At 47.8% G+C, this 25082-nt stretch overlaps 2 protein-coding genes across 5 annotated transcripts in view; one reads left to right on the plus strand and one right to left on the minus strand.

The window, feature by feature from the left end:
• VPS54 (VPS54 subunit of GARP complex) overlaps positions 1–12754 on the plus strand; it is a 2536401-nt gene extending 2523647 nt beyond the window's left edge. Inside the window, exon 24 of one of the 2 annotated variants that reach the window (XM_069608186.1) lies at positions 11441–12754. In XM_069608186.1, the coding sequence (XP_069464287.1) occupies positions 11441–11546 (106 nt within the window). In that variant the 3' untranslated portion in view covers positions 11547–12754. The remainder of the gene's footprint in view (positions 1–11440) is intronic. The other variant, XM_069608187.1, reaches the window with a different exon arrangement.
• Positions 12755–12757: 3 nt separating this feature from the next.
• Positions 12758–25082, minus strand: part of LOC138467888 (UTP--glucose-1-phosphate uridylyltransferase) — a 764123-nt gene continuing 751798 nt past the window's right edge. For all 3 annotated transcript variants that reach the window (XM_069608190.1, XM_069608189.1, XM_069608188.1), the window contains one exon: positions 12758–13838. In XM_069608190.1, the coding sequence (XP_069464291.1) occupies positions 13731–13838 (108 nt within the window). In that variant the 3' untranslated portion in view covers positions 12758–13730. The remainder of the gene's footprint in view (positions 13839–25082) is intronic.

A 25082-nucleotide genomic window follows, 5' to 3' on the forward strand; every position in this document is an offset into this window, starting at 1 on the left:
CGATGGCAGTGGTGGTTGCATATCTATTCCTAAAAGGCATTCATCTGTATTCTTATCTGGATTACTGGTAAATCAAAGCTCAGTCCCCAAGTCCAAGTATCAAACTACCTGCAGTATATTCTAGACCTGATGTATGTACTGGGACTCTTAGACAGTATAAAGAAACTCACAATATACACACCCACACACTTCCTTTGGGATTCCTCTATAAGCAAAGTGTTTCCAACAAATACAAGGATAAAGAACCTCAGAGAGATAGTCGCATTGCCTAACGGCTGCAAGGTGGTTCCTGCATCTGTTGGGACTTATGGTGGCCTGTGTTAGGTCTGTACTTATGGCCAGATTGCGGATGGGTTGGAGTCCGGTATCGGATGCCCTAACCAAGACAGTCATACCATCAGGGCTTCAGCAAGATCTTTAATGGTTGGCAGGCCATAGGAACCTCCAGATAGGCACTCCTTTCCAGGGCCCTAAGCATCAGTTTACCATCTTCGCTATCAATGTAGGGGGTGTGATCTCCAGGTCTTGGAGGTGAAGATGGTCTTCCTAGCCTTGAAGGCATTCCTGCCAGTGATGGTAGATTCCAATGTACTCATACTAATATGGAAAATAAGGTAACATTGTTTTACATCCACAATGGGGGGGGGGGGTGGAAATCGGATTTGTGAAACTGTGTGCTTTAGTAGTGCGCTTATGGGAGTAGGCACTGAGCCACAACATAACCATGCAGACTGCCCATCTGGCGGGAACAGACATTGTCCATGCAGACTAGCTGAGCAGGAAATCCTTCATCAACCACGAGTGGGAATAGATTGAACAGGTACTTGTGGAGATATATATCTTTAGGGGTGACCCTTGGTGGATCTATTTGTAATGCAACAGAATTCCAATTGTTACCAGTACACCGCACGGAAGGCTAGAGGAAGAGTCATTTGGGAGGACACATTTTCGATCACATGGAATAACATGTTTGCAGTCATTTTACCTCCTCTCCCTCGGATTCTGAAAGTCTTGCAGAAATTCAGTGCCTCCAATCGGTGCAAACATCTTCTAATAGCTCCCCATTGGCCACAGAGGCATTGGTTCTCTGACCTGCTGCTCAAGGCAAGTGGGCAACCTCTCCGTCTCCCCTTCCTTCCAGATCTGCTTCACCAGCTGGGGGGTGAGGGGGAGGGTGTGTGGTGCAATGTTCCAGCTCGCAACCACTTTCTTTGCGGCTCTGGCACAGGAGGTGTTGATTTATGGTCACTTGGGTTTATCAGATGATAAAATCAGGGTGATGGAAGTTTCCTGAAAACCCTCCACTCGCTCACAATACAGATGAAAATTGCTTTGTTTTTGCCATTGGGTGTTGGGAAAATCAAAAGATCTACTACAGGCATTCATTGACAATATCCCCTTTCTTGACGAACCTGGTTACGAAATGGACCCAAGTCTCTTCTTTTCAGACACATCTAGCAGCTATTGGGCATACCTTTTAAATAAAGACAGGTTAGTCTCTTTCGCTAACCCGATAATTAAACATCATTTTGGGGGACTGATTCACCCGTTTCCCCCACATGATGCCAGATTGCTAGATGGGACCCAAACATAGTTTTGACAGCCCTCGTGCACAAGTAATTCAAGCCAATGGCGTCCATTGATTTAAGTCTGGTCACTTGGAAGACTGCTTTTTAGGTTGCACTTACTTCGGCCTGTCAGATCAGTGAACACCAAGCCCTGTCTATCGAGTAACCTTATGTATTATTTCACAGAGACTAGGTAGTCTTTTACTTCCACATAAATCGGGAGATCACACTACCCACATTTTATTAAAATCCACAATCGGATTTAGCATAGTCTAGATGTTCAACAGGCATTGAGGTTCTATCTCAGGAGGACTAGGCCTCACAGGCCCCCAGACAGACTATTGGTCACCTTTGGTGGTGTACATCCTGGCAAACTAGTAACTAAAGAAACAGTTGTGAGATGGATAGTGTCTTGCATTTTCCACACATGCAAAGTGCACTCCACCCCCTCATGCCCATTTGATTAGAGCAGAGTGCAGCAGTAGCCTTTAAACACCACGTTTCTTGGGAAGCCGTATCCAAGTGAGTCATATGGGCCTCCCCATCAGCCTTTTGAAAACATTACACACCTGACTCCAGCTCCAGGGCCCAATTCATGCAGACAGTACCCAGGAACATTTTCACAATTTAATCCCATCCTCCATGCGATAGTGCTTCCTCATATGTCCCGTCCCCTTTCCTCCATCCTTGTGGGGCAACCCCCAACATGGGGATAGTACCGGAACCTTTGGCAGTGAAAAATTGAGCTTCCCCTTTACATTTAGTACAGTTTGTGGCTTCAGGCGTGGGAACGCCCTGCCGAGGCCCTGCCCTCCAGCACCTTACGTCGGTCTCCTTTTCTGCAGGGCGGTGTCGGACCTGGCAGCCATCTTAGAGACTAACTTTTCCCCTTCTTTGTTTTTCAATCTTATTTAACCTCCCTTTAACCTCCCTTCGATGCCTCACCTCCCCCGGTGCATGCTGGCTGCAGGAGGATTCACGATATGTGCTTTGTGCGACTACTCGTTCCCAGCATGGCTTGCAGCGCTCTCAGTCACAGGGCATTGAAGAATCGGTTGTCGCGGTGGAGGCAGATGTTCCACACTTCTCCTCTGGCGCACCTTAAGGACTTTGTCTCCAGGACCTCTCGTCAAGACAAGGTAGCCCCTCTCTTCAGCACAGCGTCTCCTTCCTGGGGGTTCCCACAGGCAAGGGTTCCTCAGATTCCGGTTCTGGCAGGCCCAAGGCCTCTAATGCTACCGGCTCCCAAGACGAAGGGCTCAGGGGCCCTAGCGGGCTGTCCTCGGAAGGGCAATCAATTTCATCCTCTTCTTCGACCCTCAAGGGGTAAAGGATCATCGGGTGCCACCTCCCAAGAGTCCGTCCTTGGCGCAATACAGCACAACTACTGGCACGGGTGCTGAGGGCGCGCAGCTTCCTGGAGCTTGCTCCGAGGTTGTGAGTCAGGGAGTTATGACTACCGGCCAGCCGGCTGAGGGCTCAGCACGTACCAGAGCGATCTCTGGGGCCTTCGCACCCTCCGGCCCAGGGTGTGGTGCAAGGTCCCAAAATGGCAGATAGACATGTGGTGGAGCCTGCTAGGTTGTCGGACATTTTGAATTCGCCACAGGGCCACCCGTGCTTGCGCCCATTGAATTGGCTTTGCAAGAAGATTCTAGTCCCCTTCCCGCTGGAAGCAGCAGCGGGCTGTATGGTACAGGCTTATGGTCTCCTCAGGGGTACATCTACCCATCGTAGTCTTAGGGCTAAATGCCTCAGCGCTTTGACCAGGTGCAGAGACCCAGCGCTTCAGAGAGCCGGGGTCCTAGGGATAACCGCTTCTTCGAGCACTTCCTCATGTGTTCCCCTCAGATGACGAGGCTCCTGAAGGATATAGTGAAGGACGTGACCAGTGGTGTGATGTAGGGCGATGTATAGGGGACAACGTGCAGATGATGATTGCAACCACGGACAGGCTCCTTGAGAATAACTGGGCAGCAGCGGAAAGAGACTTACGAGGTGGATAAGATGAGTTATGGGGGGGGAATTGGACGGGTAGCATGCCAAGTTAGGGTTGTGTTTTGTTATGAAGAACGAACTGGAAATGAGACATTGCTATAAGCAGCTGGGGTGGAGATGCGGGTGATGGGAAGAAGGTGTTTGAGCATCAGCCAAACACACAGAAATTGAACATCACTGAGCGCACAGAGACGAGATAAGTCTGTTATACACTTTCTGCTGTATTAGCTGCATGTTACAATGTTGGTGAATGTTGAAAGAACTTTAAAAAAAAAAAATACAGAAGGTAATCCCACAGGTGGTTCCTCCCTGACCTCCTCCTCTGTGTCCTCCAGCGCCACCAGTGCCAGTCCCTCCCCCGGTTCAGGTCCTAACAGTTGGTCAGACCCCTCCACCACCTACACCTCGCCCTCAACAGCCTTTGCACATGTCTTCGGCTCCGGACCTATGGGGGAACCCCACCCAGCACCTGTGTCCCAGGACACAGACTCCCCACTGTCTGTAGAAAAGGAGGTTGGGGGGGGACAGACAATGACAACGATGACGCCTAGGACGATGAACCCTTGGCATCCATTACTGCCTTTCATGACTGTAAAGACTGGTAGGGGGTGTCTGTACTTCTGCTCTCTATATGGTAGAGGAGAGGCACAGCGGACCCCAGCCAAGATTCCCTATAATGTAGCAATGGACGAGCAATCAAGGCCTAGCTTCTCAGGAGGTGAAGCAGGCTGGTTCTTAAGTACAGTGTAGTCCCCAAACCCCCCACAAAGGAATGTCCACACACTGTATTACTGAAAACACAGTCTTTATATAATTAATATTCAAAGGTATGTACACGATCACAATAACACACTTTGTACTTGGAAGTCAATAATGATAAATATATACAATTCTAAAGTGGTACCACTAAAGTTATCAAATCTCATTAAAGTGCATCAACTGTACGGTTAAAATGTCACACAGATTAATAACGAGGAAACCAGCAATAGAGATAGGCAGGAACGTAAGATGGTTGAAACAATAGGCAGAATACTGACCCCTACCACTAGGCACAGTTCTGTGTGGAGATCCCCCCCCCCCCCACCTTCGCAACCTGTAGATAAAGATATATAGCACAAGCCCAGTCCATATATTGTTCGATAGTCTTACTTCTTCCTATTAAGGTTTTACCCCCCCAATGTACCTGGTGGAGTAGAGTTCTCCGACGATGCGCCGACCGATCCTTCTTGAGTGCCTCCCTTTCGGGCGGGAGCCACGGATCGTCGAGAGGTGTCGGGGAACTTGGTGTTCGTTGTCGAGGAATCGACGGCCCTTCTTGAGTGCCCTCCCTTTAAGGCAGGAGTCACGGGTCGTCGAACGTCCGACAGTGAACAGGGTGAACTACGGCAGGGAAGTGGCAGCTTCGTTCCTAGCAGTGCTCGTCGACGACAGAGCATTGGCGTCCTGCAAGGAAGAGGTGTGCAGGCACCTCGGTGACGATAGTTCTGAACCGCAAAGAGATGATGAAGAACTGTGGCCCAGCAAGGGCTTCTCTGTGGTCTTTAGGTGGCGGGAAACCCACCGGTGGATGCTCCTCAGAGCGTCGACTGTCGGGCCTTTTCCAGCGGGTGACGATGCAGACGAGAGCGTCCGATGATTAATGAAGTTTCTAGGCAAACTGGAGCACGGCGGCTCCGGTCGGCTACGGCGGTCGTCGACAGTGGCGGACAACAGTCCGGGTGCTTCTCCTTGGAGTTCCGCTGCAGTCCCCGTATCGGGTCAGCAGCCTGTCGAAGGTCTGTCTACCAGGGAGCGTTAGCAAAGATCAGCTGTGCACGATGGTCCCTCGTAGCTCGGGAAGAGGGCGCCTTACCAGGTCCTCTCTGGGTCAGTCCTTGGAGGCACAACAGCTTTCAGATTGTAAAGGAGAGCAACAGCAATTCTTCTCGTCCAGCAGGGCTTCAAGGTCAAGCTTCAGTTACTCGTCGTAGTGGACTTCAGCTTCTGAACACGATTCCTCGTAGTGAGAGGTCCCCAGTTATACTGTTGATCTCCCATTCATTCCGCTGGGTCACACTCAAGCATACAATCACGACTACGGGCATTCATGCAGGCAGGCAGCCAATCGGGCACACGAGGTATTCAGGCCATTCACTTCTCTCCAGACACTTACAAAAAGTTATGTGTATTGGGACAAGTACCGAGCCATTCAACGCTCCAAGCTGCATTCATACCGGTTTCGGGCAGGGTTGTCTCAGTCATTGTGTCAACCACCAGATACTAGACACCCACAACACAGAATGCATATTCGTCACACACTCTATTCACCCAGGTCCCACCCACAGGAGGTACCCACAACATACATCACCGGGAAGGCTCCAGCTAGTCTGGCCAGGCCTTCACAACAACACCATATATGGCACTTCGATCCAACAGCCAGTCAGGGGGAAGGGACAGAGTCAGGGCTTCCCAGGACTTTGGGAAAACAAGGTAATGGGGAATAGAAAGCAAGAGGCCACAGGGGCCATCTTGTTTTCCATCAGGAATCAACGGATCCCAATGGCAGGGCCGGGGTATCCCAAAATGGAGGATACTCCGCGCACCTGTCAATTTCAGCATGGAGCTGCCACCAGCCCATACCCTGCTATGCGGGGCCACCCATAGGTGCCCAAAAACATACACTAGGGGCACAGGGTTGTACCCCCCCACCCATGGGTGCCATAAGGGTATCCCGCGGGTCCGTTCACCAAACCAAAAGAGAGAGAGCTGCACCGCCAGGAGTCCCACATGAACTCCTGCGCGGAAAACACGACAGAACACACGATAAAAAGCAGTAAAGGGCAAGGATATGGAGGCCCTGTCCCTCTGACGCATTTCCAGCATCAGAATGACTGCCTTCAGGGGGGGGGGGGGGGGAAGGGTCACTCTTCCTGAGGAAGCCCCCAGGAGTCAGGAGTGCTAGCAGAGGTTTTGGACAAGCGCACCACGATCCGGTTTGGCATCCCTCTCCAGAAGGATGTCCTGCAGGTGGCGAGAAAGGTATGTGAAGCCCAGGGCCAACACCCAGGTGAACAAGAAGTTGGACAGCAGGTTCAGGCTGACTGATGGGGAGCCAATCCTCCTGGCCTCCCACCCGTGGCCACATTCTTCAGTGGTGGATGTGGCCTCACTATATTCTAAACCATCGTCCTCCTCCATGGTAGGCACCTCCAGTTGTCTTTCCAAAGAGGGCAAGGTCCTCGCGTCTTTGGGCAAATGCTGTTAGACCATTTCAGCTCTGCATTTGCAGCAAGCCGACGCCCTTTTAGCTGCGGCTAGCCAGAAGCTGTGGCGGGAGCTCGGGAGTTTCTGCCTGACCTCCCTTTGCAAGACGCAAGCCTCCTTCAAGGCCAATCTGGCGGATGCCTGGCCATTGCGCAGGACCTTGTGGGGTCTTCGGTCTCCTACATCGATACAGCCAGTAGAGGGCTGCCTGGGTGTTGAGATGGGAAGGACGGTGTGGATGCATGCTACTAAGTTTTCATCTGACGTGCAAGAGCGGATCACAGATCTGCACTTTGAGGGCGTGGACCTCTTTCATTTGTCAACCGATGACGAGTTGACAAAGAAGAAAATCTCCACTGAAACCACCAAGCCCTTGGCCATCCTGACAAAGCCAGGGCAGAAGTCTTTCCGTCAGTCACAGGGCAGGACCGAATTCAAACCCTGCGCTTTCACCAGCTTCAAGGGGTTCCGTGACTGTGGTACGTGGAGCCCTGACAGGTCGCCCAGCAACAACAGAAGGAAGCAGCAGAGGACTTTGCATGGGTTTTTCGGCTCCCCCTCCTCCGATGCCAAGAAACAGTAACGCCAAGGTCAGGGAACACTGCTCCCCAGTGAGGGGCCAACTGGCTCTTTTCCAGGACTGCTGGAAGCATCTTTTCAAGAAGTCTTCCTCTACCATCCTCTCCTCCTCAGATTGGGTCCCCAGCTCTTTTACTGGAGGTCCTTTTGCTCTTGGAGATGCAGGCAGTAGAACCGATTCCTCAATCCGACAGGGGCTCCAGTTTCTACTCAAGGATGGTTGCAGTACCTAAGAACAACCAGGCTGGCCCGATGGTTGTCTTAAACCTGTCATTTCTCAATCTGTCTTTACCGCTAGAACGCTTCAAAATGATTACTCCCGTGCACATAGCAGAGTCTGTGTGTGCAGGTGACTGGATGTGTTCCCTAGTCCTCAAGGATGCATACCTGCATGCCTCCATCTACCAGCTGCATCAGAGGTTTCTGCGGTTGACGATTATGCTGTTCCACTTACAGTACAAGGTGTTGCCTTTTGGTCTGAACTCGGCCCCTCGTGTCTTCACAAAGTTGAGGACTGCAGTGGCGGGTCTCCTCTGATTGGAGGGCCGTCACCTGACGACTGGCTGGTGTGGGCAGTGTCACTTGAGGGGGTGATACTCTCAAGCCAGAGATTGACAGATATTCTTCATCAGCTGGGGTCCTCCCTCAACCAGAGGAAGTCACAGTTGTGCCCCTCCCAGATCTGGTCGTCCTAGGGGTGTATTGGAATACAGCCAATCAGCGGGTTTTCCCCATGCGTGAGGCTTCTCTCCCTTCGCAAGGCGGTAGGGCACTTTCTTGCCAACTCGGCATGGTGGTTCTAGCACTTTGAGGCTGATGGCCTCCTGTGTGCTCACTGTACAGCACACTTGCCTCATGATGAGGTGCTTCCAACTCCACCTGGTGGTCAATTGGGATCAAGAGACAGGGTCTCAGTCGGACAGGATCCCAATACCCCTGTTCCTCTGCATGGAGGCGGTATCGATCTGGGAATGGGCACTGACTGAGGCAGTTTGGATTTTAGCAGTCCACCTCCCGGGGGACAGCAATGCAGAAGCGGACCAGCTAAGCTGCTTGGGGTTGCACACTCACTACTTCTTGGCACTGCTGCCTCATCCAGATTGTCTGTCCCACCCCCCCCCCCTGCCTTCGAGAGCCTGGTTTTTGGATTTGCTGCAGTTGTGCTCCCCGGGTCCCGTCCACCTTCCGATCCCTAAAAGGGGCTTCCTGACACAGCAAGATGGGACAGTGGAAGATCTGGACCTGGCCAGGCTGGTGCTGGGCGGCCTGGTTCCTGACCAGCTAAGGCCTCAGCATGCTCAATTTTCGGATAACAACTGGGACATCATTCAACAGGCTAGGAGGCCCCCTACTCTGTCCCAGTATAAGAGTAAATGGACTAGGTTCTACCATTGGGTTCATGACAAGGGCCTGGATCCTTTCACCTGTCCTCTGGTTGATGTACTGGCTTTTTCAGCACACCTGGCTCATTTGGGGGTTCAGGTGGAAACTCGCTGCACTTATTTGGCGGCCATCAGGGCTTACAAGAATTCCTGTTAACATGTGTTTTCGGCAGCCAACCCCGGTGGTTAAGTACCACCTCAAGGGGTTGCCGAGGCTTTTTCCTCTGGTGCATAGACTGCATCCAGTCTGGGACCTCAATGTGGTTCTTGCAGCTTTGCAGTGCGAACTTTGAGCCAATGGCCTCTGTGGTAATCCGGCTGCTGGTAGCTCTCACCTCTGAACGCAGGGTCAGTGACCTGCAGGCGTTGTTTTCTTGCAACCCCTTCATCACATTTCACAACGACAAGGTCATCTTGCGCACTCACCCAAACGTCTTCTCTAAGGCGGTCTCTCCCTTTAATCTGAATCAAGAGATCGGTCTGACTGTGTTCTTCCCAAAACAAAGGATCATCTGATCAGCATGCATAACTAAAACTTGAGAGGGAGGAAGGTGCCTGCATCACACAATGCGCATGTATGTGCATGCTGGGAAGGGAGGTAGAGGCCCGTCAGAATATTTACGCTGTCAAGGCGCCGGCAACCACGCAAGGAAAACCCTCCAGTTCTCCATTGTTGCACCTTGCATGTCACTTCTCTGCATGGCTCACAGTTTTTGCTGATGGGCGCCACACAGAGAAGGGACATGCAAGTTGCAACAAAGATGCACAACCACAGCATTACCCAGGTGCAATTCCCACAAGGAAGCCCTCTCAAGAACTTAGGTGCTCCAAGTAAGCCCCTTACAATGTTAGTTCAATAAATACCATGCGTAAACAAATAGAACACTAGGAGCACGTAACTCTGTGCCAGCAGTATCAAAGAAGTGGAAATGGCCATAAAGCGACTATTATAGACTTCTTCATGGTTTATGACCACCTACGTTCACATGAATCTCTTTGGTGGCATTATTTTTTCTAATTTCATGTTTTGCTAGAGTAAACTCTAATGCAAAATTGAAGCCTCCAAGTCTTGACCTAAAATAACTGGGGAGTGTCGGTATTTAAACTAGAAGTCGAAAGGAGCAACTATTCTCGCAGACTGAGAATAGAAGGGAAGTTTTGTCTATGGGTGTAAAGTCGAGTCTGCACAATGAACAAGGCATTCCAGTCCAGACACGTGAGTAGGCTGTGCTTATGAGAGCAACCTTGGAAATAACCCTAGGAAGCTTCTTAACCTGATTTCCAGATTGGGTTTACTCTCTTAGTGGGTATTTATGCAGCAGCCAGACAGGTAATGGAGGCTATGATATTTGATCATGCACCTGTAGCCTGTTACTGCTGTGCTAGGATAGGGAGTAGATGGCGCTACCTGGTCAGCAAGCAGGAAATGGGCTACTGATGCAACGAAAGTCACTCTAGACCCGAGTAAATGAGGTCATCCCAGAGAAATGAGTGTTTAACTAGAGACGTGGCACCGTGTCCTGTATATCAAGTGCCTTCCCCGCAGGTGACGAGGCAAACCACAGTATATTCCTCTGCAAATGAATGACGTCTAACCAGTGCAGAACACCCCTCTTATTAACATTACTGTGGGCAATCTGGGAAACACATTTTACAGAAAACACCAGGACAGGGAGTGAGAATTCAAACCGTTCCTAGCCTTTGGTACTTTTCATGCTAAGGTAACTTTTTGAAAAGCAATATATGGTCACAAACTGGTTCTGCAAAATGTGTCCTTGGCATGAAAAGTGCATACGTTTAGGCACGGTATAAAGATATGGGAGGTGAGCAAAAACTGCACAGGTAACTTGCTGTAACCTTAAAGCGTAAGCGCTGAACAGGATGGGATTGGAACCGCTTGACTTGCACACCACACTTTTCACCCTCAAACCCCAACGTCCTTCCCCCTCTGGCAATCGCCAGCAACCACCATAAAGGAGTAAAACTAAACAACACAATTTCGAAGTGTTGAACACACTACATGGAGAATATTTCTTACAATTATATATCAACATACAATTCAATGTACTGTTTTAACAGTGTGCACTTATCATACATATTCATTTGTCTTAACACAGCATGAACTTATGACCAGTAAAGATCATGATTTACACATTTAGTCACAAAGTACCCATGTTAAACTAATAACATCTCCAGTTATCGTTGGGCAGACCGTTACTTAACTCGTGCATTACCTTTAAATGTGTCTGCCTGATGTGCAAAGCAGTTAATAGCAACAGCTTATAGTAGATGCTCCGTGATTGAAAATCATTGCCCTGTCAGCAAACTCCCCCCCCCCCCAACCCTTTTCATATCTTTCCCAAATAGTCAAATAGTCTTGGCCTTTTTGAACCTGAAAGCTTGATCTTGATTCTTGTCATGCACTGGCAGTACTGGACTTCTGATTTGTCATTAACTGCCTCTGTATGTTATTCAGGATTTACTTTAGTGTTGTTATTTTGTTGTTGTTGAGTGTCGCACTGTGTCCTATTATTGATTTCTAATTTGGTTGAAAATTCAATCGTTTTCAAAAGTGTGCTTGATGTTATTTTGTCCAGTTCGGGTAATGGGTGCAATTTATCAAATGGAATTACACTTGTAGTTTTAATAATTGCATTCTTTCTCGAGCAGGTTGGTGGCAGCAGATGTAGCATTTTATACTGGAAATGTTCAAGGTTTGAAAGGCCTCAATAACCTGGACCTTAACATGACTGAGATATGGGAGCAGAAGAGGTGATCATCTCCTGGAACACATGAATGTAGCTGCATTAAGGACAATCAAACTTATTTGAACCCCCAAAGTACAAGACCGTGTCTGCGAGGCATGAATGTTTGGAAACGGAATCCCAGCCGGGCTGTCGGGGGAAATGTGGTGTCCTTCAAGAGGAACGAAGGATTGACTTAGACGTGGGTTTCTGTGGACCAAATACAGATCACCACATCACTGTAGCACAGCTGCGACTCGGATATACACACTGTACCTTTACATATGAATGGAAGAAAATGGGGTTGCATTTCTTGTAAATGAGTACGTTTCAATGGTGACCTGCATTATTTAATGATGGTATAATTTACAATATATCAAAAATGTATTATCTGTCGGAAAGATGTTTTTTCTATTAGCTACCTGCTCTAAAGAAATATTTTTTACAGATCTTTATATGAAAGCCCATTACCTAGTAATCACTAAAGGTGAGGATTGAAAATGGGCAGGCCCATTATCCTGCTCAAATCCTAGGTCGGAAACGGCGCACTTAGTTTAGATCATTTAATGCAGGACTGGAGGCCTTCTATGGAATCATACAGCTGCCTTAGGATGTCCTGAAAATGCCAGATTTTCTTTTGGCCACACAATACCGATTGATTTGTATTGTTTAGGGGAACAGTGCAGGAATGGCTAGTATTTTTCTAGCCATTTTTCTTAAGGGGATGATTTTGCTCATGTGGTGGAGCAAAAATACTTATTTGCAGTATCTGCAGACTTTTGTGGGTATTTTCAATTAAAATGTGTGTCTTTTACTTGATCTTAAGTGTTTTTGAAGGGTTGTTTTTAAACACAGTGGTGAGGGGGTAAAAATATTTTTTATGTTAAGCTCATGTACAATTTTAAAATTGCATTTCTATAGTATATTTAAGGGTGTATGAAGGTGATGTTAATTTATTGATTACTTTTGTACTTCTGGAAACTGTGTACAAACTGGTGGTCAGCAGCACTCAGAAAATACTAATAAAGTGCCTGCATTTATATTGCTTAATATTAACAGCGTTCTTAATATCACCCCCAAAGTAGTCTCGAGTGCCTATGGTTGTACTGATAATTGAACTGTATGTGACATTTTCTGCTGCTATGGTTCTTGCAAAGACATGCCAAACAATTCTTAAACAATAGTATGTCTTTGGTTTAAAATATCTTAACATCTAAAAATAAAGATACATAAATACAAAGTATTTGTTATGAATTCAACCTTACTTTAATAGGGCAGTATATTATTACAATGCACGTTGCCCTGAGTATTAGCATTTCAAATTTCGGGAGGATGATTGTCACAACAATGGATGCCTTCTAATTGGAATAAAACATTGCACAGCTTTATTAGAACATCACATAGTCACAAAATAATAATTTAAACATTGGTTTTGTATCGTTCTCATGTACACTTGGTGCCATTGGCTGCGATTATTAGGGCCAAAAAGGTTGCAGTCTTAAGATTTAAAATGTGTGGGGAGAATTGTATAAGGCTGCAAACAAATTCCATATACAGAAATGTAAAACCCAAATATGTTGCTGAAGTAAAATTGCTGGCGTACAAAGAGGAATTATAAATAAATGTTGCCTCCACGGTATACTGTGAAGTGAGTGCTGCAGTTGAGTCTGGCTGTGCTTCGAAACACATAGCAATTACTGAGCCCACATTAAATGAATGAGCACTTCTTCATATACAGCCAGTAGTATATGTGTAATGTAGGGGAACATCGGAATACATTCCTCTGCTGCAAGAGGCAGAGTAGACAGACTTCAAATAAAGATTACAGAAATACTATAAAGGGCTGAAACATGGCAGACAGCTACATCCATAAAACAGGTTTGTACACTTTACTTTGTTCTAGATAGCTCTAAAAACTGTATAGCGAACAGTTTGCATTGCGTTAGTTCATCAAGTCCTCTATTAGTTTGCCTGAGCAGTTATTGCACTTGTTTCTTTAACCTATAAAGTTACATTTTCATTGGCAGTAAGATCTGAGACACTGAGCCTATTGCTGACAGCCCCTTATTTGCACACACAACCATGCCATTTAATTAAACATACTTTAAGCCAATACTGCAAGGTACAGTGATGTGAGAGATGGTAAAGCTCCTGTGTGTGCGTGTTACACCTAATCTGGTTCTCTGTAGCAAGAGACTGTATAGCAGAAACACTCTTCAGTGATCCAAGATCCGAAGATTGCCAGATACAATTTTATTTTCTAGGACTGCTCCTGGGGGAATATCAATCCTGTCGCCATGATTTGCAATGATGATCACGGTTCCCTAGGAAAAGAAAGGCAGGGACAGCATTACACATCTTAAGTAATTGACCTTTTTGATTGTATGGTTTTACTCTCATATTCACATTGACTTGCATTAGAAATTACAGAATCCAGCCCACCAACTCAAGAAAGGTAAACCCAAGCACAGTGAGGGATCAGGATTGTTACCGGCCAGGTCTGCCTAACATTGGGCTTAACACTGTTAGCAAGTACCATTGGCAAACATCCAGAGTGCTAATACTTTGTTTCTGAGGGAAAATCAGTTAAATGCATGCATGCATGCATGCATGCATACACACACAGTGTGCACTACATTTCCATGAAAATGAACAAAGCTAAAGGACAGAAAAAGTAACGAGAGAGTTCACTTTCCAGGGGGGGAAGAGGGTGTTATCGCTACGCACAACTGAGGCACTGGCTACTCCATCCCACAATGAAACAAGCAGACATTTGCCAGCTAACTCCCTTCGAAAAGTATCTGAAAACGGACCCCAGGGACAGGCGGGTGGTAGTGTCCATATACACGCAACTAAAATCAGGTGAAGACCCACCCCCAAAGGCCCTACATGAAAAGACAGGAGTCATCCACGGGGCACACAATAGAGGAGACTGAGTGGTCAAAACTATGGCCAAACATTCTCAAACTTACAAGATCTCTCCAAATACGGGATATTTGGGTAAAAGTGCTCTTTCAGTGGCACTTAACACCTACAAGACTCCACAAAATGTACCCGGGGGAAATCGAAATACGGTTGGAGGGACTGTGGAGGGGAGGGAAAGTGGAGCCATATATAGAGGGACTGCCCCAAAATAGATGGATACTTGGAGAGCATACAAGAGGCGATAGCGCAAGTTTTGGGGGTGAAGGGCGGGGGTAATAGAGGCTGGGCGCTGTTGGGCCTGCATGGGACGCTGGAAGAACTACCCTCGAAACCAGACCACAAAGTATATGTTATCATGATGATGGAGGGCGCAATAGTTCTGGTGTAAAAATGGAAGTCCAAGGACCCCCCCCCCCCCATTGGAACATGAACGGGTGGCGAAAATCTGGAAATGTACAGCCTTGGAGTCGCTCACATACTCCCTCCAGCGGGGGGTGGGGGGGAACACAAAACATTTTGCACAGACTGCTCAAGGTTACTGGACTTCCCACAAGAGGAGCCTAGTGCCCACGGAGCTTGCGCATTCTGGGCTTAGTAGGATAGCTGCTGACAGGGCTAGAGCAGGGGAGATACCCTGAGGACCGTGCAGAAGACCGCTATATAGCACTGACCCCGGACGGAGGAACAGATCCCCTCATGGAGGCATTTGCCGATTACGGACTACCGTCAGACAAAAAAAAGGGGGGGGAGAGAGAGATAGCTTTTTATTAGCATTTTTACACCTAGCAATGTTAAAAAAAAAATGCCATTTGGTATACAGCCTGAATGGATAAAATGCAGCGTTTGGTATACAACCTTCATCTGCAGTAATCTACAATACACATAATCCCTCCTGATGAGCCAAGCAACAAATGGTAAAACACATGTAGAGGAATCTGAATCAGGAACTATTGAGGAATTTGAATCGGGAACTAATTATCTTCTTAAGACTACAACTTATCAAAAGAATTATCAAATAAAGACTTTATTTACCAGTATAACTTGGAAGATTACCAAATAAGGACTCTCTTCAAGAAAAGAACTTGGGCATGACAGCACATTCATGAATGGGAACCAAATGATGATATCATTTAGACATGAAATAATTTGAGCATCACAGCCTGAGAAAGATTAATATTTTGAATAACTAATACATTTCTTCCCACCACATCAGCTTGGATCTATGTGATCACTGAGACCACACATAATTGCGACAGCCAAAAATGCATTTTCTGCCGTCGCAATTATCAGGTCCACATTTTTGTACGATTCCCATCAGCTTGTATATGTTTGAAATTGTGCTGACACTATCAAGTGAGTCCTCACCGCAACTGAACCATGCAAAGACTTTCAGGCTGGCGCAGAGAGCAGACACCATGATTTTTCAAATATGTTAGGTTACGTTATTGGGCAGACACAATAGAGGGGACCGCACTAGCAACAGCTAGAACGCTACAAGCCATTTATATAGGAGACTCATCGCCATAAGTCTGATTTATTTATGCAAATGTACGTAGTATCGAGAGGGCCCAGCAACAATATTTGTACTCAAGGAGGGCTCAGCATAACACATTTTGAATACCACTGGTCTACAGCATCTTGAAGCTCCAGAGTACGACCAAGGATTGAGTGGTTCAACTGAAAACAACCACTATTCGGGAAGGGGAGGGAGAGAAGGCAGCACAAAAGGTGCAACGAGTAACTGCATTTTTATATGGGGAGGGCATTTTAACACACATGCTACCTTACTCTGCTCTTTTACCGGACCAAATCACCACTTACATAAGTTTCAAAGAGCTGAAGCCTTGTCTCCCAACATATGCCTCTGCTGGGATGCATAGCTTCCACAAGGGTGAATGAAGTAAGAGGAGAGAAAGGTGTTTGCAGTCAAACTGGGGGGCAATGCTAAATGCCTGTATTAGTCTATTGTATATGGACGATCTTCTAGTGAGAGGTGACGCAGAAGGCTATGGATGTGTTGATCTAACAGACACTGTGATTTCAAGGCAGTTTTGGAGTATTAGAAGATAGAGATGGAGTAGTGTTTGGTGCATGGAGGGCTTGAGCGTTTGCTTGAGTAATCCTGGTAAATCGGTAGACTTAAAATATCTGCCACTTCCTGGAATTCCCCAGGCAATAATCACCAACAATGCCAGAGCAGGACAATGAACAAGTCATGCACTCTTCCGGCAATTCAGAAAGGAAGATTTGCAAGGAGGACCAATACCACATTGAGACTAATCCTGAAGATGGATTGTCACACTTCAGATTCTAAACCCTACTGCAGTTGCCCATACCAGATACAATTCCTGGCAGACCTTTACAATACAATACCAGGCCTTCTCTGGGAACCGGATCAATTCCCATGAACCACACTTGACCAAATCCTATTTTAGGCCCAATTTAACAATCCAGTTCAGTTGTAAACTGCTTCTTATGGAAATATCTTAAATTGGACGGCACAACAAACACTTTTTCATAGCTATTTATTAAGTATTACAAGTTGAACAAAAACAAGTAAAAAGACAAACTCATACTCGCGCACCTTCTGCCGATAAGCAGCGCTATTATATTGAAACAACCATGTCAAATGATATTAAATGCCTTTCCATTATATAATCGCAATTACATGTGCATATAAAGCTGTACACTACATACACCATATACTAAGGCAGCATTAAGTCTAAGGGGAAGCAGAGAGCGTAAAATCGTCCCATAAAGAGCAAAATGGATCAGGTCTAGTAGATTGCTGCCTATGAAGTTCATTTTCTACTGTTGATGAACGGATTCAATCTTTCCACCGTTCTTCCAAAATTGGGGGCTGGGGGCAGAACTCTTCCATGGATACAAAATAAGACATTTGAACATGGGAATGATATAGTAAGCACCATTTAACAAAGATTGCCAGGAGAGGTTGAATATAAATGTTAAATGAAAGTGGTGGCAAAGGGAACCCCCCTGCAGCACGCCACAAAGATGTAAGATGTTTAAAAAGGAGCAAAAGCAGCCCTTGCCCATGTCCGGCACACCAACGTTGCATAAGGCAGGAGAGCAAGATGTTATGGTTGACCATATCAATAGCAGCAGAGTCCAGTCCAACATCACCAAACAAATAGGGATGATTTCTGTGGAAGATTTGAATAAATCCTTAAGACCTACAATAAAGTGGGGAAGTCCCTATGAGGTAACACCATCCATCATGCGTGACTTGCTAAGGCCAGGCTACCTCACCCACAGAGATTGAACAGGGAAGAATATAGCAGCACATACATTTTACTGTTTACACCAAGACCAGGAAAGGGATAATACTGAAGGTCTGTGGGCCTGTCACTTACCTTCCTGAAGTTGTTTGTCTCTTTCTTCTCTTCCTGTCAAGGTCCTCTGGCTCTGCATTGAGCCAGACTCACACGGGAGGGTCTGACAGAACTATCAGCAGCCTGTGTCTACCGAGTAGCTGCACAGAAGAAACCGAAGGCACACTGCCTGTTGTCAGCATATGAGAGGAACCCCCCCCCCCTCCACTGTAGTATCAACAAGGGAGTCCTCAGTACCCCCTGAGCAAGGGGTGGGGGTGGTTTCTGTCAAAGACTGTGCATTCTAGCCCTTACCTGGACATATTATGCATCAAAGAAACCCAAATAAAAATCTCTGGGTTCAGATGTCTTTCTGCTCCCTCATTATCTTGGCACACTCAGAGGCTGGACACCCCACCCAGCTTCAAGGAACAAAACGGGCTGCCCAGTGACCTCCCTCGACCATCTGGCTACTTTGCATATTAATGTTATTACATTGCTCTGTAAGAGTAAGACTACAATGTAGGGGCTGGACTGTATTAAAATGCATAGTATTGCTGTCTACAGAAACAGGGCATGTCTTTAAAGCCAGTGTTTATGAAGGATGACTATATTTTACAGGTGTTCCGAGAGACTGCTATGCATGGTAATCTGCTCATAATGTGAGGGCATTTTTATTTTTGAACGTGGAGGGTCATTTCAGTACTCAAAGAAAGATCTAGAAAGGAAACAAACCCTTGGTTGGAAATTAACCAAACCAAGTTTCTTTCATGTTAAGGTTCATGAGAGAAGAGGGGCGTTTCCTTTAAGTGAACAAAAACAATGCAGGCTGTAGCCGTCAATGTTTTATTCGGTGAAGGCTAAGGACTCTCACACCATGACTAATTTCATACTGAAATCGTGAATTGGGATGGGCCTCCTAATGGGAAAGTGTACCAGAAGCAGAATCTGGACACATCATAGATGTTTTTTAAGCTTGTATTCAAACAATAAGAGAAAATGCCCATCTTGCCCTACTACTATCAGGAATCGTCCCTAACTAACGGAACTAAATAAGGGTGCTTGTCTGTCAAGAGTCCAAAATGAAATGTCCACAGTTAAAAACCTTACTTCTAACTTGCCCTATCGCTAAAAGTAATAACTAAAGATTGCCAGTTTATATTCTCTCTGGCACGTTCCGGCTGCCTTCTTTGACCAGTTCATCATTCAATGAGTTACATTGGTCCAAACTCTCATAAGGTTTCTCATGAGCTCCTGTAGCTCGTAGTACACATTTCCTGTTAATGTTTCCTGGTATTTGCTAGACTTCCTGAGGGCCTTACTGTCTATTTTCCTCCTGAAAATAGTCTTATGATTCTAACTCTTATTTTCAGTTCTAGCTAGGTTGTCCTTGTACTGATATTTGCCTCGGTTAGGAGTTCCACAAGATAGCCCCTGCCACCGAAAAGGCACCACCACCGACCCGGGACAACCTAAAGTGGGGGACCTCTACCAAGAAGGCTTCAGCAGAGCGAAGGGGGCGACGAAGGACACAATTGGAACTTGGCCTGCAAATAACTAAAGGAAAATATATTTGTGTGGTTGATAGATAGGGATGAGAAAATATGCATCTGTGTTTTCCTTGGGCACAACGTCAAACTCGCATCCACAGAGCAGACATTTAATGCAGGTAATCCTTAAAAAAAAAAAATTAAAAACTTTTTTTTAAAAACAGTGGACTGATTTCTTCAAAGTGGTGTGCAGACCACAACATGGTCTTCCTCTTTAATGCAAGGAATAATGCTTTGAATTCCCATTTCGGCCTTCTGAACTACTGAAATGATTCAGAGTTCCTGGATTACACCCTGTGGTTTATGGAAAATAAAAACTCTGTAGAGACAAGAATTTTGAGAGCTAGTATGCACCCCTTCCCCCAACCACCAATAGAACCCACCTACAGGCTTGGACTAATCTTTCCGCAAGGTTCTGTTAATGCTATGATTACTTACCGGTAATCTTCATTACTCCTAGTCCTACTCTTCCTCGTCACAGTACTTCATGAGGCACCTGCCTCCGACACAGGACCTTCTTCTATTTCTTTAAATCTCTATAACTCCTCCCCCACATCCATGTCACTCAGTTTCATATTACCAAGCCGGAGCATGGGACCTTCCCAGGAGGGAGGGTCATCAGTACTGTGACGAGGAAGAGTAGGGCTAGGAGTAATGAAGATTACCGGTAAGTAATCAGAGCATTACCTCCACGTCCACTCTTCCTCGTCCCATTACTTACTTCATGAGGTATACCAAAGCAGCAACGGGGAAAAGGTCCCAATGAGAGACAGAGCCAAAAACAGTGCAGCAAAACACTTAACTCTTAAATCACATCCCCACAGACAAAACGAAGGAACCAACCCCCGAGTGGGAGAAACTCAACCCATAGCGGTTGATGAAAATGCCTAGACCAGCCAAGGCGGCAGCCATACAAATCTCTTGCAGAGAAAAACCCTCCTTGCATCGGCCCAGGAAGCCGCCAAACCCCTGGCAGACCGCCCCTGATTGTGCGCAGGCACAGGCAGGCCAGAAGCCACATAGGCCCTAGAGATCACAACCCGGAACCACCGGAAAATGGAAACCACAGATGCGTTATGCCCAGCCGGACCACAAGCAATCAGAAGACTATCAGATTGGTGGAAAAATCAAACCAAGCCAAATACTCCAACGCGTCCCGTCGGACATCAATGTTAAGCCGAGCCACCTCCTCAGGCATTCTTGGATCATGAAAGAAGTCAGGGAGAACCAGACCCTGAGAGGTGTGAAAACCGAGAGACAACTGAAGGGAGAAACATCGGACCACACCCCGGCACCACCGAGTCTGGCAGCACCCTCAGGAAAGGAGCGTGACATAAGAGCCCCAATCTCCCCAAGCCTACGGGCAGAAGTGAGGGCAATAAGAAAAGCAGATTTCAGTGTAAGATGTTTGATATCAATCTCGGAAATGGGCTCAAAAGGAGGCCCGTGAAGGAACCGTAATACAAGAGGGAGATCCCAAGAGGAAAGCCCTTTATCAGCACAAGGACGGGAAGAAGAAAAACCCTGGATCAATTTCCCCACCAACACCTCCCCAACCAAGTGACCGTCAGAGTCCCCCAAAAGTAATTTCATGGAGGCCTACTGAGAGCGAAGCCTGGAAAAACTGCCAGGCCCCTGTCAAAACCCCTCCTGGAGGAACTGAAGGATAGCAGAGGCCAGAACGCAGGGGAGGGATCCCAGACCGCCCATACCAGTCTCGGAAATAGCCCCAGTGTCTGCCTAACACCTTCAGAGTGGAGGGTCTAAGAGCATCCATTTGGACCCAACTACAGGATCTGAGAACCCCTGAGATATCAACCTAGACTGAGCAATAGCCACACCGCCCATTGCATCTGGTGGAATTCCAACCGCAGATCCCCTTGAAGGGGACACGGCCACCTCGGAACCAGCCAAGGTTCCTAGGACCGAAGCTCCAACAGACAGGGGAGCCAACTCCGGCAGGACCAGAACGGAGCTAACAACAACACAGTCACCCTGGACACTCTGATGCGCCAAACCACCCGGGGCAGAAGGGGAATAGGCGGAAAGGCATAAAGGAAAACCCCAAGGCCACTGTACAGAGAGGGCGTCCATCCCCCAATCCCCTCAGCCTGAAACCTAGAGCAGAAGAGGGGAACCTCTGCTGAGGCCGGGGATGCAAACAGGTCTAGAACCAGGGACCCTAATCTGACACAGGTGACTGCAAAGACCTGGGCCAACAGGACCAGTTCCGCAGAGGAGTGAAAACCGGCGTCTGAGAAGATCCGCTTGAACATTGTCCACCCTTCTGATACGTGAGGCCACCAGAGACACCAGATGAGAGTCCTCCCAGGTGCCTATCAGCGCTGCCAGAGCATTCAAGGAGTGGCCGGAACCCCTTTTGCAGTTGACATATGCCAAGGCCGTCGTATTGTCCGATCGGACCAAAAACCGCCGACCGTCCAGCAACTCCTCGAAGTACACCAGAGCTTGGACAATGGCACAACTCTTGCCAATTGGATGATCGCCGGCTCTCCCCAGATCTCACAACCCTTGAGCTGAGAGGACCCCCAATGTAGACCCTTTCTGCTGGTGTTGGTAGTAAGAGAGGCCACAGGAGGAAGGACCATGCACACCTCAGCCTGTAGACCTGAAACCCCCCCGCCACCATAGCAGGGACACTCGCAGCGCTGGGGACACTGAAAACAAAACTACGAAAGCTGAGATGTCGGGAGCCAGTGGGAGAGAGTATAAGACACCAGGAGACGTAACCGAAGACGGGCTCAAGGAACTGGAAAACATGCAAGACGCCACGTGCCCCGTAACTTCAGCAACAGGCGAGCCGAGACATACTGCCTTCTGAGAACCCAGCCCAGAACAGCCAGCAAGCGCCCCCCCTGCACAACATCCAGAGTACGCTCTCCCCAGACGTCCGGACAAGCAGTGCAGGGTCTTGAGACCCATAAGCAGGTGACACATCCTAGAAGGCATAGGGACCAGGAACACCCGCAAGTAGAAAACTTGACCCTGAACAGGGAGAGGAACGGGCAAGACGGTAACCCACAACAATCGTTCGGAGAGAATGGATCCCATGGCCAACTACTTGGACCGTGAGCTGGGTACCAAAGTCCTAACCATGCAAACCTGGACAGGAGGAGACAGGAACGGCAACTGATACCCCCTCCAGAAGGAGCCCATTACCCAGGAAGCCGAACCCCACCGGTCCCATACACCTCCGAGAAGATAGAGACGAGGAGCCAGGGAAAACCGCCAGTCACTGCACTTGCACCAGAGGGAAATCACAGGACGTTGAAACAGGCCTGCGCCACAATATAACAGCATGCTTGTCAGCCCACAAAAAGATCTGACCTATCAAAAGGAAGATACTGGACAGCCCAGAAGTCCAGCAGACTATGGCCCCCTCAGCTGACAGAGGAGCCACCAGGCTGGCGTCAAAAGGGCAGAGTACTGTCACAAAGCGGGGAAAAGCAATCCATCCCGGATAGCCGACATCAAAGGCAACACCCTACCTGAGGTATGCCTATACTGGAAAACCCACTGAAGTGACATCCCCCTCCACCGGCACCAGGGGCTCCGAAAACCCCTCTAAGCACAGACATGTGCCACCATGTGCCCTATCACTTCCCACAAGTCTGAGAGGAGGCGTGAAAGCAACACGTCGGCACCGGAGGACCTAGGCCCTAAAAGAAGAGACACTGGGAACCCCCTGCATGGCCGTTACTTCCATGATGCATTTTCCATAATCCCATGCCGGACAAGGGAAAAGCAAATCAACTCCTTCGACTTTCCCTCGCGCAGTTTAGAGGAAGAGGACAGGACAAGGAGTCTGCGTCCATAGCTAGCACAGACCCAAACACACCACTAACACGCCACATGACTGAGAGGTGGCTTGAGCCCTGTATCCAGTAGCTGGTAGCCCCATGCTCTAGATCGTTCCAATGCGTCGGTCTAGGAAGGTTGAAGGACCGAGTCAGCACCGCTGATACTCGAACCCGAAGTGTAGACTATGCCAGGCCGGTACCCTTCCGGCCGCTTGCGGACGTGTCCAAATCTGCGCCATATTCACAGGCAGCACGCAAGGAATGCAGCCAACATCCGGTGCATCCTGGGCTGTGTGTGTCTGAGGAGCGGGTGGTATGTGACATGCCTGTGACAGTAGAGCCCCCACACTTTCAAATACTCTGTCACAGACACCCCACGACAAGAAGCAGAGAGGCCTCACAACAAAAAGGGAAGGCTAGCCCATACTGCCAAGTGCTTGCCATCATTTCCAATAAAGATGTGTACACAGAGCACGAGGTAACGGCCTTTCGAAGGAGTCAAGATGGCCATACCAGCAAGAGAGGGGAAAACATCAAGCACAGTCCTCCCCTCTCCTTACCTTCCCCCAGATAATGCAGCTAACATCCGGTGCATCCTGGGCCGTGTGTCTCTGAGGAGCGGGTGGTATGTGACATGCCTGCGACAGAACAGAGCCCCCGCACTCCCCTAGCCCATACCCAAAACAGGAGGAGAGGGGAAAAACATCAAGCCCAGTCCTCCCCTCTCCTTACCTTCCCGGGGCCGTGCAGGACCTGGGACACAATGCTTACTCTGCGGTCCGGAGCCCAGCAAAGAACCGAGCGAGGCAATCCAGCTCAACTGTGACCCCAAGCCCCGCAGGGGGCCCAGGAGCTGCGCCGCACCTGAGGGAGCCGAGGACCCCGCCACACAGCCCCCCCCCCCCCAAGGGGCCAGCAATCTGTGCTCCCTGGTGCCCCGCACCGGGAAGAAAAAGTCCAACCTGCCAGAGGCAGGAAAAATTAAAAACTGAGTGACATGGATGTGGGGGAGGAGTTATAGAGATTTAAAGAAATAAAAGAAGGTCCTGTGTCGGAGGCAGGTGCCTCATGAAGTAAGTACTGGGACGAGGAAGAGTGGACGTGGAGGTAATGTAGTTTTATGAAGCACCATAAGTACCCAAGGGTGTTTAGGCACTAAAGAGACAAGAATGAGGCACTGAGTATCTTACAAAGTGAAGTATGAGTCCAATAATTAAGATTTATAAAAAAGAAAGATTTTAACATTTTTCTGAAAGGTCCGGAGGTTTGACACTCTGCAGAGCGAGAATAGGAGGGTTTTCCAGAGTCTGGATGCTTGAACCACAAAAATATAGCCACCTTGTCTTTCTTTCCGGTACCTAGGAATAATCAGTTTCCTACCCAAATAGAATTTTAAGGACCTGGAATTTGCTTACAGTCTAATTTTGGGTGGGAGTGGATTAGAATCAGGGTGTAAGACATTTGAACACCAAACACATACTCTTGAAGTTCCTCATAGGGAGCCAATGGAGGGAGAGCAAGGAAGGGGGTGATGCGATCACATTTCTTAACTTTCATTAGCACCCACTTTCATTAGAACCATGGAAGGAGGCTCTACAGCCTATGTTCAGAACTTTCCTGATTGGCCAGTCTCTGGCACAAGCCAGCGTTTCATGCAGTCTGAGTGCTGCTAGCCAGTTCCCCCTGTCCTTCTCCCCTTAGCACCCGGGTAGAAATTACACGAGTGCTAAGGGTGTTTACATTGTAAAAAAAGGAAAACTTACCTTTAGCTTACAGTGCAGCACGGTCCTTCTGAACTCTGTTTCCCTGTTGATGACGTCACTGTCATCAAGATGGAAAACGGACTACAGGAAAACTGTGCCACACCACAAGCTAGAAGTAAGGTTTCCTTTTTTTAAAAAATTTAAACACCTTTCGCACCAGCATAGAAACTACGCTGG

This window comes from Ambystoma mexicanum, chromosome 4q, assembly GCF_040938575.1.
Source record: "Ambystoma mexicanum isolate Mex_15411 chromosome 4q, UKY_AmexF1_1, whole genome shotgun sequence".
NCBI classification, from domain to species: domain Eukaryota; kingdom Metazoa; phylum Chordata; class Amphibia; order Caudata; family Ambystomatidae; genus Ambystoma; species Ambystoma mexicanum.